This window comes from Onychostoma macrolepis, chromosome 09, assembly GCF_012432095.1.
Source record: "Onychostoma macrolepis isolate SWU-2019 chromosome 09, ASM1243209v1, whole genome shotgun sequence".
NCBI lineage: Eukaryota > Metazoa > Chordata > Actinopteri > Cypriniformes > Cyprinidae > Onychostoma > Onychostoma macrolepis.
This window is the reverse complement of record NC_081163.1, coordinates 10,248,529-10,265,174: the sequence shown is the minus strand read 5'-3', so window position 1 is coordinate 10,265,174 and position 16,646 is coordinate 10,248,529. Positions and strand designations below refer to the sequence as shown.

At 35.7% G+C, this 16,646-nt stretch overlaps 2 protein-coding genes across 21 annotated transcripts in view; one reads left to right on the top strand and one right to left on the bottom strand.

Annotated features, from left to right (window-relative positions):
* Window positions 1-6,390, top strand: part of map2 (microtubule-associated protein 2) — a 103,866-nt gene extending 97,476 nt beyond the window's left edge. For 17 of the 20 annotated variants that reach the window (XM_058787175.1, XM_058787176.1, XM_058787179.1 and 14 more), the window contains 3 exons: window positions 3,405-3,486; window positions 4,539-4,651; window positions 4,729-6,390. In XM_058787175.1, coding sequence (XP_058643158.1) covers window positions 3,405-3,486; window positions 4,539-4,651; window positions 4,729-4,944 — 411 coding nt within the window. In that variant the 3' untranslated portion in view covers window positions 4,945-6,390. The other 3 variants (XM_058787190.1, XM_058787188.1, XM_058787184.1) reach the window with 2 other exon arrangements.
* A 1,100-nt stretch (window positions 6,391-7,490) lies between these two features.
* Window positions 7,491-12,504, bottom strand: myl1 (myosin, light chain 1, alkali; skeletal, fast). The gene is made up of 6 exons (XM_058787945.1): window positions 12,295-12,504; window positions 11,188-11,215; window positions 9,187-9,330; window positions 8,788-8,961; window positions 8,112-8,189; window positions 7,491-7,991 (listed from the first exon to the last, which is right to left on the bottom strand). The coding sequence occupies exons 1-6, from the start codon at window positions 12,421-12,423 to the stop codon at window positions 7,963-7,965; spliced, it is 582 nt and encodes a 193-aa protein (XP_058643928.1). The 5' UTR covers window positions 12,424-12,504; the 3' UTR covers window positions 7,491-7,962.
* Between the last annotated feature and the right edge of the window lie 4,142 nt (window positions 12,505-16,646).

Below are 16,646 nucleotides of genomic sequence, written 5' to 3'. Positions count from 1 at the left end.
TTATAAATAATTATTTATAAAAAATACATATGAAGATGATAACATAATCTATTTTTATTTTTAGCTATAATTTACTTTGATTTGGGCAGTAATTTACATATTATGTTATATTGTTATTTAAGTGTGTGTGTATATATATATATATATATATATATATATATATATATATATATATATTAAATGTATCTTTTATTTTTATTATTTATTAATAATAAAAATTAGTTAGTTTTTTTGACTGATCTTGATTAACGTACACCTTTTTGTTAAAATGTAAATTAAAAAGTTATTATACTTTTTTGTCACCAATTACTGAGACTTGCAGAGTGACTCACAAAATCCATATTTAATAGTTCGATCTCTCGGGGATTCTTGAAAATGTTGCTAATCAGGACCCCAACAAGAAGTCAAGCTGACATTTGCAGGCGTTAGGACGAGGGAGAGTTTTACATGCTACAGTTAATTAAATTTGTAATGTTTATCTGGAATTACCTCTGTGTTCATCTATTCAGCCCTTCAGTGTGATGCTTCCACTAAATGGAAAAACTTTCAGCATTAATTAGCATAAAATAAGTGAAAGCTTTTCTTATTTGTGTTGATGCGGCATATGGGGGTCTAACTGTTGGAAAGCATGTCAACAATAAGTACAGCTGCAGTTTAACCCTTAAGGGGTGTTCATGCTGACAGTGATTAAATCACAACATCTCTGCACCGTTGGTTGCTGGTAGGCAGACATTTCTCTCCACTGCGGATTGGTAGTCACCGCATTGTGTAGCTGCACATTTGTGTAAAGTTGACCTCTGCTCAACTCTGTTGCTTCATCAGTGCTTCACTTTTATCGACTGGGTATTGCCTGGTTGATTTTTGGCTGCAGGTGCTGTGAGCACATCAACACATGGATCAGGTCATAGGTTGTCATCTAACCACCTAATACTGATCTGTTTCACCAATGCACGGCTAGCAGCTGTCTGTATGTGTGTGTGCATGAATGTGTGTGTGTGTGTTTCCATTTTCATTAAAAGAGCCACATATCCTTGTATTTTTCTAGATTCAAATTTTAAACAAGAAGCTGGACTTCAGTCACATAGAGTCAAAGTGCGGATCCAAGGATAATCTGAAGCATTCGCCCCAAGGAGGCAATGTATGTACTGCTCCCTCTCTCCCTATGTCTGTCTCTCTTTCTTTTCCGGAGCCAGTAGACCTCCACGGTTTTTGGACCTTAGAAATGTTCCGGACACATTTCTGCTGCATTGGATGCTCAATGCTACAGATAGGACAAAATGCCTACCATGGCAGAATCAAACATAATATAGACGCAGACTGTCTTTAATGGACACACACATCAGATATGTACATGTATATGGGCTGATACACAAAACTGAAGTCCCTTTTTGTTGTTCATCATGTGAAAATATATACACGCCATATGTATATATTTGTAGACTGTAATGCAGGTGTTTGATATTGACCTATCAACACTTGTGTGTCAACTGTATGGAAGTCATATTAAAATAAGGCAACACATCATCAACCCTTCTTTTCAATATACCTCTGTTTGAGAAATATTATGTTCATTTATTAATTTAATTGATATATTTACCATTTTGCTCAACAGACTGTATCACGGAGTAGTTTTCTTTAGGTTTCAAGGTCTCCTGTATTTGACTTACTTTCTGGGTTTTGTTCCAAAACCTAGTGAGCTGCCTTGCTGTCTGCTGCCAACATAGACAGCATCCTAACTAAAATGGAACCTAATAATTGTATGTCTGTTATGTAGACTAAAATTTAACAGTTTGGGGTTGGTAAGATTATTTGGTTACACTTTATTTCGATAGTCCACTTTAGACATTCTACTAACTATAAGTAACTTTGTAACTACATGTCAACTAATTCTCATTAATTTGCAACTACATGTCTACTAACTCTCAGAGTAGACTGTTAGGGTAGGTTTAGGTTAGTAGAATAAGTTGACATATACTTGCAAAATTTCTCATAAGTCAGTATGTTGTATGTTGTGGACCCATCAAAATAAAGTGTTAGAAGTTATTAAGCAGACAGTCTACTAATACTCTAATGACTGCTAGTTGACATGTAGTTGCAAAGTTACTTAATGTTAATAGAATGTCTAAAGTGGACTATCGAAATAAAGTGTTACCGATTATTTAATATTTTGAAAGAAGTAAGGCTGCATTTATTTAATCACAAAATGCAGTAAAAAGGGTAATATTGTGAAATGTTATTACAATTTAAAATAGCTGTTCTCCATTTAAATATATTTGAAAATGTAATTTATTCCTGTGATGGAAAAGCTGAATTTTCAGCAGCCATTACTCCAGGCTTCAGTGTCGTAATATTCGGTTTTGAATTAGTAATTTCAGTAATAATTTTCGACATTGAATAATATTAATAATTGTCATTTCTCTCAATTTGTCTGCCATCCAGATTTCTTTTCTCTACTAAACATGTTGCAGTGCATTAATGGGATTGCTTTCGCTGCAAAGGATAAATACAATGCTGCCTCATAATTTGTCCAAGGCAGCAGTATAATTATGCCTAAAAAATCCCAAAGGGCTGTGATGTTACGTAGTCAGCTCACTAGGTTTTGAGACAGAGTTGTTGTCTCTCAGTTGTTTCTGATTGTGCATATTGCCAACAGAAATGTCTTGACCGGTGTTTTCTAAATGTCAGAGCTGGTATGTGCTGAGTCATGTCTGTACTTCAGTCAGATTTGCTTTTTCTTCCCCTTGCAGCAGCAGTCAGTCACTGTGAGTGACTATTACAACAAAGCTATAATGAGGACACTGTGTAGAGCAGGTTGCTAGCAACGCCAAGGTCATGGGTTTGGTTTCCAGAAAACATTACTTATGCTGTCTGTTTAGTTTAGGTTAAGTGGCCTAGATTACTTTTATGCAACAGAAATGAAGGACTCCTATCCTATCAAGGTCCTGAGTAAGAAAAATTATTTAATATTCTGAAATAACTGAAATTTGACTTTGTTTTTGTCTAAATACACCGGAATCTACCCACTGCAATGTTAACTTTACCATGAATTTCTAAACAGCTGAATGTCTGTCATTTGATTCAGTGATCTGATGCTGTATTTGTGCTATTCATTGCAGTTGTTGGTTTTCTTAATGTTGTGGCATCTTCAGCATATGGATCAGTTCTGCTTGATTTGCAGCTCAGCTAACCATTTTCATGTGTTTCGCTGTGGAGTAGTTCGCGTGTGACTTTTTAACTCTTTAAGTCATCAATTATTGCTCAGTACTTTTTAGGCAAAGCGTTTTTTTTTCTTTTCTTTTTCTTTTTTATTGCAGCATCATATGTGAAGAAGAACTGGCCAACTCCTTGTGTTTAATATCCAGTCTGTTTTATATTTTGTTCTCAACTTATGCTGTTTCTCACAGGTTCACATTCAGTCTAAGAAGATTGATCTTAGTCATGTGACCTCCAAGTGTGGATCATTGGACAACATTCGCCACAGGCCAGGTGAGCATGCCAGGAGTTCTAGAAATTTTAACCGCAGATTGGAAAATTGCAGTGTCATGCAGGTTGCTTTTAAAGCATGGAAAACCCGAGCTAGATTATTGGATGATACAACAGTGCCATCTTGTGGTTACATTTTTAATGTCACCCTTTGCCAAACCCATTTTGAAAGATTTAGCCATTTCAAACGATTTTTTTTAATGCAAATTTATAAAAGGTGAAATTTTCTGCTATAAGAATCCTGCAGGCTCTTTCCAGTGATGAAAAGCTGACAGTGATTAAAAAAGCATCATGATTTAAATTTCAAAAAATGTTTGCTATTGTATTTCAAAGAACATACTCTACAGATTTGATATACTTTCATGTTTATTAGTGATTTTGGAAAATATACACTGCTGTTCAAAATTTTGGAGTCAGTAAAGAAATGAAGGATGCATTTAATTGATTAAAAACATTATATTGATGACTTTTACATTTATAAAAAGGATTCAAAATTGATTTATATTTTAAATATGTTATTTGGAACGTTCTATTCAAAGAACTCTGACAAAATGTATCATGTTTTCCAAAAAAAAAAAACCTGTATATGTATGTGTATATATATATATATATATATATATATATATATATATATGATACATGATACATATATATATATTAAGCAATCGATCTTAAAGTTATCAAAGTTTTTAACATTGATAATAATAAGAATTTCTGAAGGATCATGTGACACTGAAGACTGGATTAATAGCTGCTAATAATTCAGCTTGCCATCACAGGAATAGATTACATTTTAAAATATATTAAGATAGAAAACAGTTACTTTAAATTGTAATAATATTTCACAATCTTTTTCTGTTTTAACTGTACCTTTTATCAAATAAATGCAGCCTTGGTGAACATTAAGACTTTTTTCAAAAAGATTTAAAAAAAAAAAAAAAAAAAAAGGTAGTGTAGATCTTTACCTTCATAAAAAAGTCAAGTTGTTTTGTTTCTTTAAGATTGCACCAGGAGAGAAATGAGAAATTGATTAAATGACTCTGTCTGTGTCTCAGGCGGTGGTAATGTGCGCATTGAGAGTGTGAAGCTGGACTTCAGAGAAAAAGCCCATGCAAAGGTACGCTCCCTGGAAAATGCCCACCATATGCCTGGAGGAGGGCATGTTCAGGTGAGTGCACAAAGCACATGTTCTTACCCATCCCACATAAGTGACCATTACCGACTTCCTGTTTCCTGCTTCCTAAGATCGAAAGCCATAAGCTGATGTTCCGTGATGTGGCTAAAGCACGCGTGGATCACGGGGCGGAGATTGTGATCGATACACTCGGGCTGTCGGGCGGCACCTCCCCTCAACGACACAGCCACATGTCTTCATCCGGAAGCATCAACATGCTGGAGTCGCCACAGCTGGCCACGCTGGCCGAAGATGTGACCGCCGCCCTGGCCAAACAAGGCTTGTGAATCCCCCAAAACGTCTCCCTCTGCTCAGTCTACAGTAGTCCCCTTCAGTGGTGTCACAGTTCACCTTTCCTCCCTCTGGTATTTATGGAACACTACAGATTCACTTCTCATATTCACACTTTCCTCTTCATCAACCAACAATCTTGCAGAACCCTGTCGTGACTATCAGAAAGGGAAAAAAATTATATCTGTTTTATTTTATTTTATTTTAGTTCATTTTAATGAATAACGACTTAGCTAGAGAGGTACCAGTTCTTTTTATTACCCATGTTACATGTGACTTTTTATGGTTGTGTACAGACAGTGGCCTCAAAAGCTGGTTTAGGGTCAGCGTCAGGTGTGTTGCGTAAAAGTTGGTAGATCGGAATTTTTTATATACGGGAATGTGGCGCGACGATCTCATGCTGCACGTGTTATTTTGCCCATTCAGTGCATGGACTCTTCAACATCTCAACTGCGAGTCACGTACGATCAAACACGATATACATTATAAGGGAATATATTTATAAATATGCCAGCTCTTCGTCTCAACATCTAATGCTCAATCGAAAAAAGAAACGATTACTCCTTCGATAAGTTATACCTGTACAATTGCATTTAAAAAAAAAAAACCTAGATAGTATGACGAGCATGTATTCTAGTACACAAAAGAGGCTATTTTCTATTTCAAGGGATTTTAGTAAGTTATTTGCTGAAACATTGAATAAAATGAACACATCATGTTTTGTAGATACTAGCGACGATGTTTAGCTTGTACATTATTTCGGATGACCGCACCCCTGCCTTCGCTGTTGTTAAGAAACCGTTGCTTCCGTGGATCTTTGTCGGTTAAACACAGTTTAAGCAGATTCGTGCTGATGTTACGGTTACACAAAGACATTCAAGGGCTCCAGGTATACATGAATCATGTAAGATCTGCTCAAATTTGCTCAAAGTCTTGAGGTGTGAACCGCACCACCATTTTTCAGAGTTGAGATGGGGACAGTTCTGTCCGAGTAAGATTTGTGGAGATGCGGCCCTCATTTGATTCTTAAATGTAGGGAGCAGCTCCTTGGGACTTTGTCGGTGTGTTAGGCCCTGTGTTTGTTTGCTGATTCCTGCTTGGATGCTTAGTTTTCTTTCTTAGGAAGTGGAAAAAGAAACACAGAAATGAAAACATTAAGAAGGATACTCATTCCGCTTGCATCTGTTTGAACACAGTACTCCAGTATATTTTTTCTCGTCATTTGTGGTTCTCCCCGGCCCCTTTTCCTCTAGAACAGCTGTCATTTGTAGGCTTCTGTGTTTTCTCGGCCCCTCTGAGCCTTACCCACCCTTTCCCTGATTCCCTCAGCTGCTGTTAATGTATTTAAAAGGTCACATAGATGTACGCAGTTTTTCTCCTGTTGGTATGATACGGATTATAAATGCCCTTAACAGTTATGACAATAAAAATAGAGAAAATCAACAAAACATTAGTGTGATCTGTTTTTTTTTTTGTCTTCTTTTTGACTTTGTGCTTGTGAAATGTGTAATGACTTATGGTTGTGGTATTACTGCCTCTTTACAGGTTTAAAAAAGCAATAAGCCATGTTATAGGACGTTATAAGCTGTACATTATAGCGATTTTAGAAAAGTGGAAATTTATTGGTGAATTAAAGGGTCCGGGACAAAAATTCATCATCTCTCAACAGTCTTTAAACATAATTGGCATTTTACAACTTTTACAAATTTGTTGCGGGCCTCAACTCAGTGTTTACATATAGTTGTTTAATAGATTTCTGTTGGAAGATTATTAATCTTCTTGGTATTTCTGGTAAAATTACTATCAATTTTAGCATCAGGACATGGCAAGAAACACACCCTACTTGTTTTTGTTTTTTTTAACAATTAAAAAACCTCTCCACTTAAACTGTCTCAGTTCACAGTATTTATGGAACCCATTCAATATGACTATATAGTAATATATTCATTGAGTATTATTATTATTATTGGTGTTGTTATATAGTCATTTTAAAACATTTAATTGCTTATTTTAAATTAAATTAGAAATCAAAATGTAAATATATTATTGTAGTTTTAACTAATATTCATGGATGCCTTAATTTCTTTGCTTTTATTAATGTTAAACCATTGAGCTTTTATTTTGGCAGAAAACCATCTAGACACATACTAGTCTTTCATTGGATATTTATTTGCCAGTTATCGTTAAGGTTATCTTAATGTTAACTTAAAGTCAAAATTTACCCCATGTACCTTCTTGATACACATTTCAGGTCTTATTGTAAACAACCTTACTATTATTCCTGATCAATAAAGTTGCATCCTATATTTTTTTCTTGTTGAATATCATTTTTCACTCTAAGTTTCAATAGATTATGGAAGTAAAATAGGTTGTGAATAAAGTTTCATGTTGCCTTTAAATCCCCAGCGCCGCTGAGTTAAAGTCTACTACTGCTATGCTATTTAAATGATCAATCGTGTTTACTTACCTGTTACCACTTACCTATCACTTCCCTTTCTGCCTTGTGTGCTGAGTATGAGATCATTAATCACAACAAGGCTGATACTTTGTGAAAAGTTTATTATGAGAATTGACAGAGGCAAAAAATAAATTAAGAGTCTGGGGAAAGGGGAAGGAGGTTTTGCAGCCAGTCCATTAATGGCAGTATATTTAGCACCTTTGACTTTGCGATCCAGGCAGTGAGGGGTCAAGGGGGTGGTTTGTATTTTTGTGTAACTATGATGCCCCCTACACCCCCCACCCCTCACAGCCGTTTCGCTACAGAGAGGCTTGCCCCGACATGAACAACACCAAGAAAATTAGCTGGAAAAAATATGAATGGCTTCCAAGAATGGACAAAAGAAATAGGAGTCAAGTGGAAAAAAATAGGAAACACAAATAACAAAATAATTGTTTATGACTAACATTCCGTGTCCCTTTCATCCGTTTCTGAGTTGGTTTTGGAAACATTGTGTGGATGTCCTGACATCATGGAATCTGGAGAAATGCTTCAGTTTCCTCACAACTCCGACTTCTTACACAGACATGATGTGTTTGACAAAAGCTGTTCAGAATGGAGAGATTAAATAGGGTTAAACATTATCTCTATAAATCGTCAACCATTAAACATTTTACTGTGCTGTTAATAAATGTTCAGTGAGATAAAGAAATGATTTTAACTGACCCTCATAGTTCACACAGCCATTTTCATCCTCCTGGCCTTGCATGAGAGCATCGATCTCGGCTTCATTCATTTTCTCACCTGTAGGAAAAGAGAGGAAAATAGGTTGGTCAAGTCATTAAACAGACTGAAAGACTGATGCATATCATAAGAATGCATTAAAATCTGACACTGGCTATAATTTATTTTAAAGTATCAATGAGCTGTTTGTGGGGGGAAAAAAATAAATTGAATTTTCAGTTTTTTTACTGTGATATTTTTGAATAAACAAAGTCTTTACTTTCAAATTTTGTAATAAAATAAGTTATAGCATGAAAAAATAAGGTATGCTGAAAGAAACAAATTTGTGAATAAATCTACTAATTCTGTCAAAAAATGTCTGAACGTTGTTGGAAATCTACAGAGGTAATTTCCCCAAAATGTTTTTATAATATTAATGGTTCTCAACTAAATAATAGAAAAAAAGTAACCCAAAAACATCTAAATTAACTGGTTTATTCAATTCAAAAATACTTAACATCACTGAACCAAATTAAATGAGGGTCAAAAAGGTTGAGAATCACTGATATATATATCTATAAATATATAAAATAATTACAAAGCAGAGACTTTCCTTTTACATTCAGTTCCAACAAAGATACTGATATGGAACTGCAGCCTGTTCATTTTGGCCACTTACCCAGTGTTGACAAAACGATACGCAGCTCAGCACCCATTACTGTTCCGTTGCCCTCCTTATCGAATACACGCAGACCCTCAACATAGTCATCGTATGTTGCCTTGTTTGGGCTGTTGACCACATACTGCAGCATGGGCAGGAAACCCTCAAAGTCGACTCTCTTGTTTGCCATGTCTGTAAACGGGGTCAAAAGTGAAGAGAGGGGTCACAGAGGGCAACTGTTGTGAAACAATGCACTGCAAGCACCTGTCACCACACCAGCCTTCTACCAATTACAGTTAAAGAAACAGGCATCTGAAATATGTCATGGTGAAAGCTCCTGACAGTGCTAATGCTGACTAGAGGTGCTTTCGGAGTAGCTAATTAAAAGTTCAAAGAAAATGAAAAAACAAATCTTACCATCAGCGGAAGGGTTGCCCAGGATCTTTGTAACCTCTTTGTTGGTTGGGTTCTGTCCCAGTGCACGCATGATATCTGCAATCTGGTTGAAGGCTACTTTGCTGTCACCAACTCTGTCGAAAAGTCCGAAGGCCTCCTTGTAATCTGGAATTGTGGAGAGATTATTTTAGGCAAAGATGAAGCGTGTCATTTCTGTGCACATTCATTTCCAACAGGTTCCCTGAACACATTCCTCCCTGCCACTGGTTGATCAAACCAATAATCCCGCCCACAAATCACACCATTGGTTGATGCAATGATACTGTGTTACACTGTGCTCTACGCCTAATTTTTAAAGAGTGGATGTGCCCATCTTTATCTTGAATGTGCAAGGCTTCCAGTGTCAGCTGCTGCCAGTTATTTTAGATGGACAAAAACTGTCCTTTATTATGCGAATTGCAATTACTTATCATATTATTATTTGTCCGTTTAATGCACTTTGTTATTTTTCTAGTTGTTTTATATAGCATTAATGAATCTGAAGTTTCTCACCTTCACATGAAACAGCTTTCTTACACAGTTTTACACATTTTAGGGATCAGTGTTATTGTAGTATCATTGAGATAGTAGTTTTTGTTAATATTTTGAATATTTTATTATATTATTTTTATATTTTCTACTCTTAATTTTAGATAAAGTTTTAGTAATTTGGTTGTTTTTTGTCATTTTTATTAGTTTTTGTTGTTTTTAAATGTATATATAGTATTATTTATTTTTTATTTTCATATTTATTATTTTTATTATAAATTTATTGTTAATGTACATGAAAATGCGTAGCTGAAATACATTTATGTAAGTTTTTAAATATATTTTATTGTATTTCAGTTAATTAAATTTATTTAAAGTATCTTTTTTAATGGTTTTAGTTTTAGTTGGCTATAATAACCCTGTTGGGGATCAATATCTGAATGGCTTATAGTTAGGCTTTTTTGAAAAATTACCTTTAATGAGGCAAATTGAATGTATAATGTGAATATTAAATGAAAGATCATGTAAGTTTTGCCCATCTGTAAGAACATTTCTGCCCCAACAACAGCAAAACCCATGAATGGCTTTTTTAGAGATTTGATGTCAGTTTTCACTCTCAGTCTTCTCTAGATCTGTACAAAATAAAGCTGTCTGCCAGACCAGATTATAAACTCAGTTTTTATGACCATTTAAAAAAAAATAAAATGTATAGTTATTGTGTTTTGCATTTGTAGACCATTTGGATTTGTAGATTATTTGGATCTCTTAAACTAACAGTCGTTTACAAAATACCAGTTTCCCTTCTTAATCTCTACCTATCAATCTGCAAATTTAATCTGAAAATGAGCAGACTGAATAATAATCAGCGCTCACTATTTCTATGGACGTCATGGCAATGAGTCAATTGGCTCAATGGAAGATGACCTGCTAAAAGATTAATAGCTTCATATGATTTCCGCACAAAGCCAGCTGCCACCAAAGACGTAACGGGTGGGGGGAGACATTCAAAGAGTCATCTTGGAATTGATATGCTCTCCCAAGAATATAACCTCCTCCATATAAAGGCAGTACCATGTGAGGCCAGAATGCTGACTGCAGTGTAACTCACACCCAGGTTGCTGAAAGCTCCCCTCACTGAGCAACAACCACATTCTTCCACATAAGACGCAGGCCTGGACAATGGTGCAAATTAACTGTGAAGTTGCATGCAACTGCTTGACCTTCATTCCACAATGGAAGTAAATCCCAGAACACTTTGGGAATTTGACACAGGTCGCTTACTTCAAACCACTTAAAATGTTCTAAGCTTTTGAATTAATATTGCTGGTGCCATTAAATTCCTGCCTAGAGGCAGATTATAATTAGTTAGGATATTTAATATCTAATTTTCTTTCTGCAGGATTTTTTTCCCTATTCTATTCTTCATAATTTTAAGCACTGCACCAATACATATTTGTAAGCGAGGGTCATAGAACCTATAAAAAATAATCTCACCTTCCATCTGGTCCTGGCTGAAATCGACCTGCAGGAAAACAGAGGTACTTTTTATTCTATTCCACAAGTCAAACATAATATAATATTCTTAACAGATCAGTGTGTTATGTAAATTCAAACAAATAGATAAAAATTTCATGACAGCTTTATTTGATTCTGCTTTATACCATGTAGTGTAGTTATGTAAGGCAAAGAATATATATATATCGAGAATGGCAAATATCACTTTTGTAAAATAATAATCAGTAATGCAAATGAATTTTCCACAACATAAAACAGGGAGACTATGTGCATGGCCTGAAGATGCTGAATGATTTTCAAGACCTGAGAAAATCCATCACATCATTAACAGCGTTATGACAGGTGAGTCAATCACAAACAGCTGCTTTAATAGAAAACTAAAGAGTGAGAGCCCCAGATCTTGGCATGCTTAATTTAGTCCATCAGCTGCTTACAGAACAGTAAGGAGCTCCATGTTTGGCCATGCGAACCCACTCCACTTTTGGCTATCTGGGCCAATCAGAAAAGGGGTGTTACGTTTGATTGTAGTTACGCAGTAAAAAACAGAACTATCCGTGCTGCTTAATCATCCGCCAATAATAGATAGAAGTCTTTAACCAATATAATATGCTTAACAGATCATTAGGTTATGTACATTCTGATATATGGCTCAATTTGAATCTGCATTACACCCATAGTGTCCTTATGTATAACACATTATGAAAGCAATTAGCAACGCAACCTTAATGCAGGCATTTTCATAAATAAGCAATACGACTCGAGAGACTTTAGAATACAAATATAATTGACTTTTTGCTTCATTAAATGCAAATTCGTGTAATAGGCTACCTGACATGTAAAATAATAACAGAACATTATTTTGGTAGATTTGGAATCACGTATTAACCAATCAGCATTCGGGACCTGAACTATCTCTCTTTAAAAAAAAAAAATCTAATTCGTAATTTAGTAAAAACTGCAAAAACTTTTATTTCAGCTAAACGTAAGTAAATAAGTAAATAAAATAAAAAAATCACTTTAAAGTCTGAGGAAAAAAATTCAGTGAACTTTCACTGCTCATCTATCTGTTTGATGTCATGTCGTTACCTTCACGCCGGACAGATCTACTGCTGCGGGTTTAGGTGGCGCCTCGGGAGCGGGTGCGGGAGCGGGGGCAGGTGCAGGCTCTGCTTTCTTGGCAGGCTCGGGCTTCTTAGCGTCCTTCTTAGGTGCCATTTTTTAGTCTATTTGTCCGCCGGGAGGGAAGTCAGCACAGGGAGTGGACCACAGCTTGGAGGATACTCAACATTCTCAAGGTAAGTATAGATGTTTATATACGCGTATAATTTACTTAAGAGTTGATGTCAGACTGATACACGCGCGGATTGGGTCGCTGGTCACAGAGGGGAGGGGTCGAGCGCCCCAAATGGAGAAAGGGGCGAAGCGCGGGGACAGCCAAGGGTCGTGAATCTCATTTCAACTTCAGGGGGACACAACAACTAGGGAATTTTCTTCAAGGTATTGATTGTAATATTGATGATTCACGTGCGGAGTCGAGATGTAACGCGGGCGTCATTTCCTCGGAGGTAAATGTGACTCTTTAGACGAGGTGAAGATGTAACCATATAGTTTTTGCTCTGTAGCAGTTTTCTTTAGCATCATCATCATCATCAGGTGGAAGTTTGACAAAACAAACAGAAATGTCCCTAGCGAAAAAGGTCTCCTTTTCTGTAGAGATGCATGAAGCACAGCTCATACAGAAATCACTTTCAATATATGGGCGTTTCTTCAACTAGGGGCACTTTTAGCCTTGTGAAGTTGAATAAAAAAAAACTTGTTCAAAAGTCACATAACACAGTCTCGTAAGTTTAAATAATGTGTCTAGTTTTAAGGTCTGTAAGAGGACAAGCTTAGATTACAAGAGAAATTGTTAATATTTTACATTTTTCTGACCAGGAATGAACAAATGTCATTTCAATCACATCTCAATATACAGCTGTTATTTAAATATAGAATAACTTATGCCACTCAAGAATTGTCTAAGATCATTTTTGTAACTAGTTTTACCAGTTTTTCCACAATGTACAATAATTATACATTTGTCAATGAGATAAATTAACTGCCCTAAGGACCAAATGCTGAACTGTACACCTGTCACACTCTGAAATTTAATATTGGTTTGGGTAAGAGCTTATTAGAAAATAAATAACTTGAATTTTTATATTAAGTAGCATTATCTTATAAATTGTGGATACATTTTTAATGCGTGATGAGAACTTTTTAAATATTTAAAAAAAAAAAAAAGTGTGGTGATGGAAATGACAGGGTGGTGGTGGAAATGACAATGAATTAACTTGAATGTAGAGAAACAGCAGAGATATTTATTAGAAAACGTCTTAAACTCATCACACTCATTAAACTCAATTCACAAAGTCATTAAACATATCATAAAGGGCACACAGAGGGCAGTGTGGTGGAAATGACATGTCTGTAGTTTTTTTGTGAAAAAATGGAAGATAGATTCACTAGCTTTGAATTAATACTTAGCATTTCATGTAGGCTATGCAAAATACTCTTATTTAACTTAATTTAGCTTTTTAAAAACACCCTTGAAGGTACAGCATGTTTGGAAATGACGTAGAATAAATATATTAACTGATCAAGCAATATTTGCCTTGATTTTTCTTCATTTAAATTCCCTCCATGTCCAACATGTGCTCTGATGTCACTGAACATTTCCATAGAAACCACCTAAACAAACTTTCACATAAACTTTTTAAAGGGACATTACAGTGTTGTGGTGGAAATGACACCAATACTGTGCGACAGCTATATTTTGTATAAAAAGTAATATTGATAGTGGTCTCACATTAAATACTATAATGTATTTTAATTATTTTACTAGTGCTTAATTCAGGTACATTAATAGTTACCAGATAAGTCATATTTTTAAACTGTATTTTCATTGTTGAAGTTTAAAAGTCTGGGTGTGCGACAAGGAGAAAACAGTGATTTTGACACCTATAAGGAAAGTATGAAAAAATCATAATAGAAAGGTAGTAAAAAGTTTTTAAGGTGGTTTTATTGTTAGTTTGACAAAGAAAGAGGAATTTGTCCAAAATTATATGTATTTTTAAAAATATGACCCAATAATAAGATAAGAATCACCCACATATAGTTTTTTATTTATTAACTTATTTATTTTACATTATCTATTACATGAATTATTATTCCTGGTCAGGCTGTATCACTCATATTAAATGTATTTTTTTTAAGCAAGATCAGTTAGCTGTTACAACACTTTTTTAAAGTTATTTGACAAAACCTTTTGTAGCTAGTGTAGCTTGAGTCATACTTGGTCTACACCAAGATTAATAATGGCAACATGCTTGAAATAATGTTTCAAATAATGGGAAATGCCAGCAGCTGATGGCTATAAATACCAGGACAGGTGGCTAGAATGTGACCACTTTCTTCAAAATAAATGCTCATGGGTACTTCAGTGAAAATGACATGACAAAAACCAAACAAGGAAGTCTGCAAAGCATCAGTGCTCAACTAAAGAAATGATCTACAACTTTGATGAGAGTAAATGAAAGGTGGCTACTTTGTTGAAGCAAAAATATAGGATACAATTTAAAATATGCAGATATGAACTATACTGTATAAGTTTCTTTCATTTCTTTAATTTTTTGTGGTTGCTAGTACATATACTTCCGTTTTTGGAATAACATTGTTCTGTTATATTGTGGATATTTAATTCTATTCTTCTCTAATTTATGTGGTATTTTTTGTTCCATTTTCCACTTTTATTCTAATATATGGAAAAAAAATAAGTAGGTCTAAATTTTAACTGGTGATGTGTGTCCAGATCACATATTTCAATCTATGATGTCTGAACTGATTATAATTCAATTATTTTCAAATTCAATTTAGGGTAAAAATAAAATGGAAATAAAAAACCTTATGCACTTAATGCAAACTGTGTTTCATCAGACCTCTACGTGCTCGAAGCCCAGGGGTTTTCTCAGTTATGGGTCATCTGAGCAGAGAGAGATGTTCGTGGAAGAGTGGAACTCCGTCATCATGTTATACATGGAAGTATGAGCAAAGTGCAGACAGTTTGAGAAATGATACAGAGAGCCAGAGGGAAATCAAACTGTGAAGTGAATGAAAGCTGATAGTGACAATGAGTGAGTAAACGTCTTTGTTCATCTCAGCCTGGACTCTTGGGAAAGGGAGTTAGTGGAGTCTGGAAGTCTTAAGGAGGGCTCAGCTGCTGATGCCCGTTACCCCTCAGAGTGCACAGAGTGAGTTTTTCCCCTCTCTCCCATCTAAATATGTCTTGCAGGCCCTTTTCCCCACCCCCAGAGGTGGGCCAGTAATGTAGAGACTGCAGAAATTCATTCACCCTTCTCAACCCCCTGCTTTCCCTTTGGACCCGCTTTCTCTGACCCTCTTTCGGTTGTAGTCACCCAGCTGTCATCAGGGCTCACCCCTGCCATCTAGAAGCACCTTCTCTAAAAACCTGTCCCCATCCACCTGCCCACCAGAACCTACAACCCCCTCTCCAGCTCTTAATGATTTTAGCAGCTAATTCACTTTTAGCCTACTTGGTTATTTGGTATGGTTGTTGGGATGGGGAGGAGTCATTAAGTTTGATGGAAGACGCAAGATGTCCCAAGATAACTTCTCTAGTATGCATCAGGTTTGTCATACCATACATTTTTGGCCTTCATTACAAACCCGTATGATTTACTTTCTTCTGTGAAATGCTAAAGAAGACATTTTGAACACTTTCAGTTCCTGTTTACTTCGATAGTATGGTCAAAAAATACAATGGGAAACTTGTATTGTCAAAAATATCAAAAGTCAGTGAGGACCGAAACTGTTTAGTCACCAACTTACTTGGTGACCAAAAAAAGAAGAGAGAAAGTCATACAGGTTTGAAACATAATGAGGATGAGTGAATGATGACATAATATTCATTTTGGGGAGGACTATCACTTTAATGTTTAAATGTATTAACTGAAGCATAGTAAAATGAAACAGCATACTGTAAACCAATAGTATAAACACCTGTGCCTGTTTTATGTCATTCGATCATATGTTTTCAGTGATGTATCATGTGATCTGCACAAGAATATCCTGTTTTCCACAGCAACCCGAGATAGAGCTTTCCAAACATCTGTGAAGCTTCAATATAAAACTCCTTCGTAAACATGCCACTCCAACTCAGATATGAAAACATCCCTGTCTGACTCTCCTCAAACTTCACAAGCAATGCTAATGAGGTAAGCAAGCTTACGCCCATCATACAGTTAAAAGCCTGCAGGGTGTCATGTCAAAGTGACGCACATCTCTGGATTAATTTAGTATCGTTTCAAGAGCACAACAGGGAAGACGTGCCAGCCGTGAGGGAGGAGACAGGCACTCCCAAGGAGAGGTGAAAAGGTCTT

Bases quoted from the DNA above. Each gene is read 5' to 3' on its own strand.
- myl1 (XM_058787945.1), bottom strand. From the start codon at position 12,423: ATGGCACCTAAGAAGGACGCTAAGAAGCCCGAGCCTGCCAAGAAAGCA. The intron at 8,962-9,186 runs GTAAGATTTGTT...CCCCGTTTACAG, and splicing joins GGGCAACCCTTCCGCTGATG to ACATGGCAAACAAGAGAGTC. The intron at 8,190-8,787 runs GTAAGTGGCCAA...CTTTTCCTACAG, and splicing joins TATCGTTTTGTCAACACTGG to GTGAGAAAATGAATGAAGCC.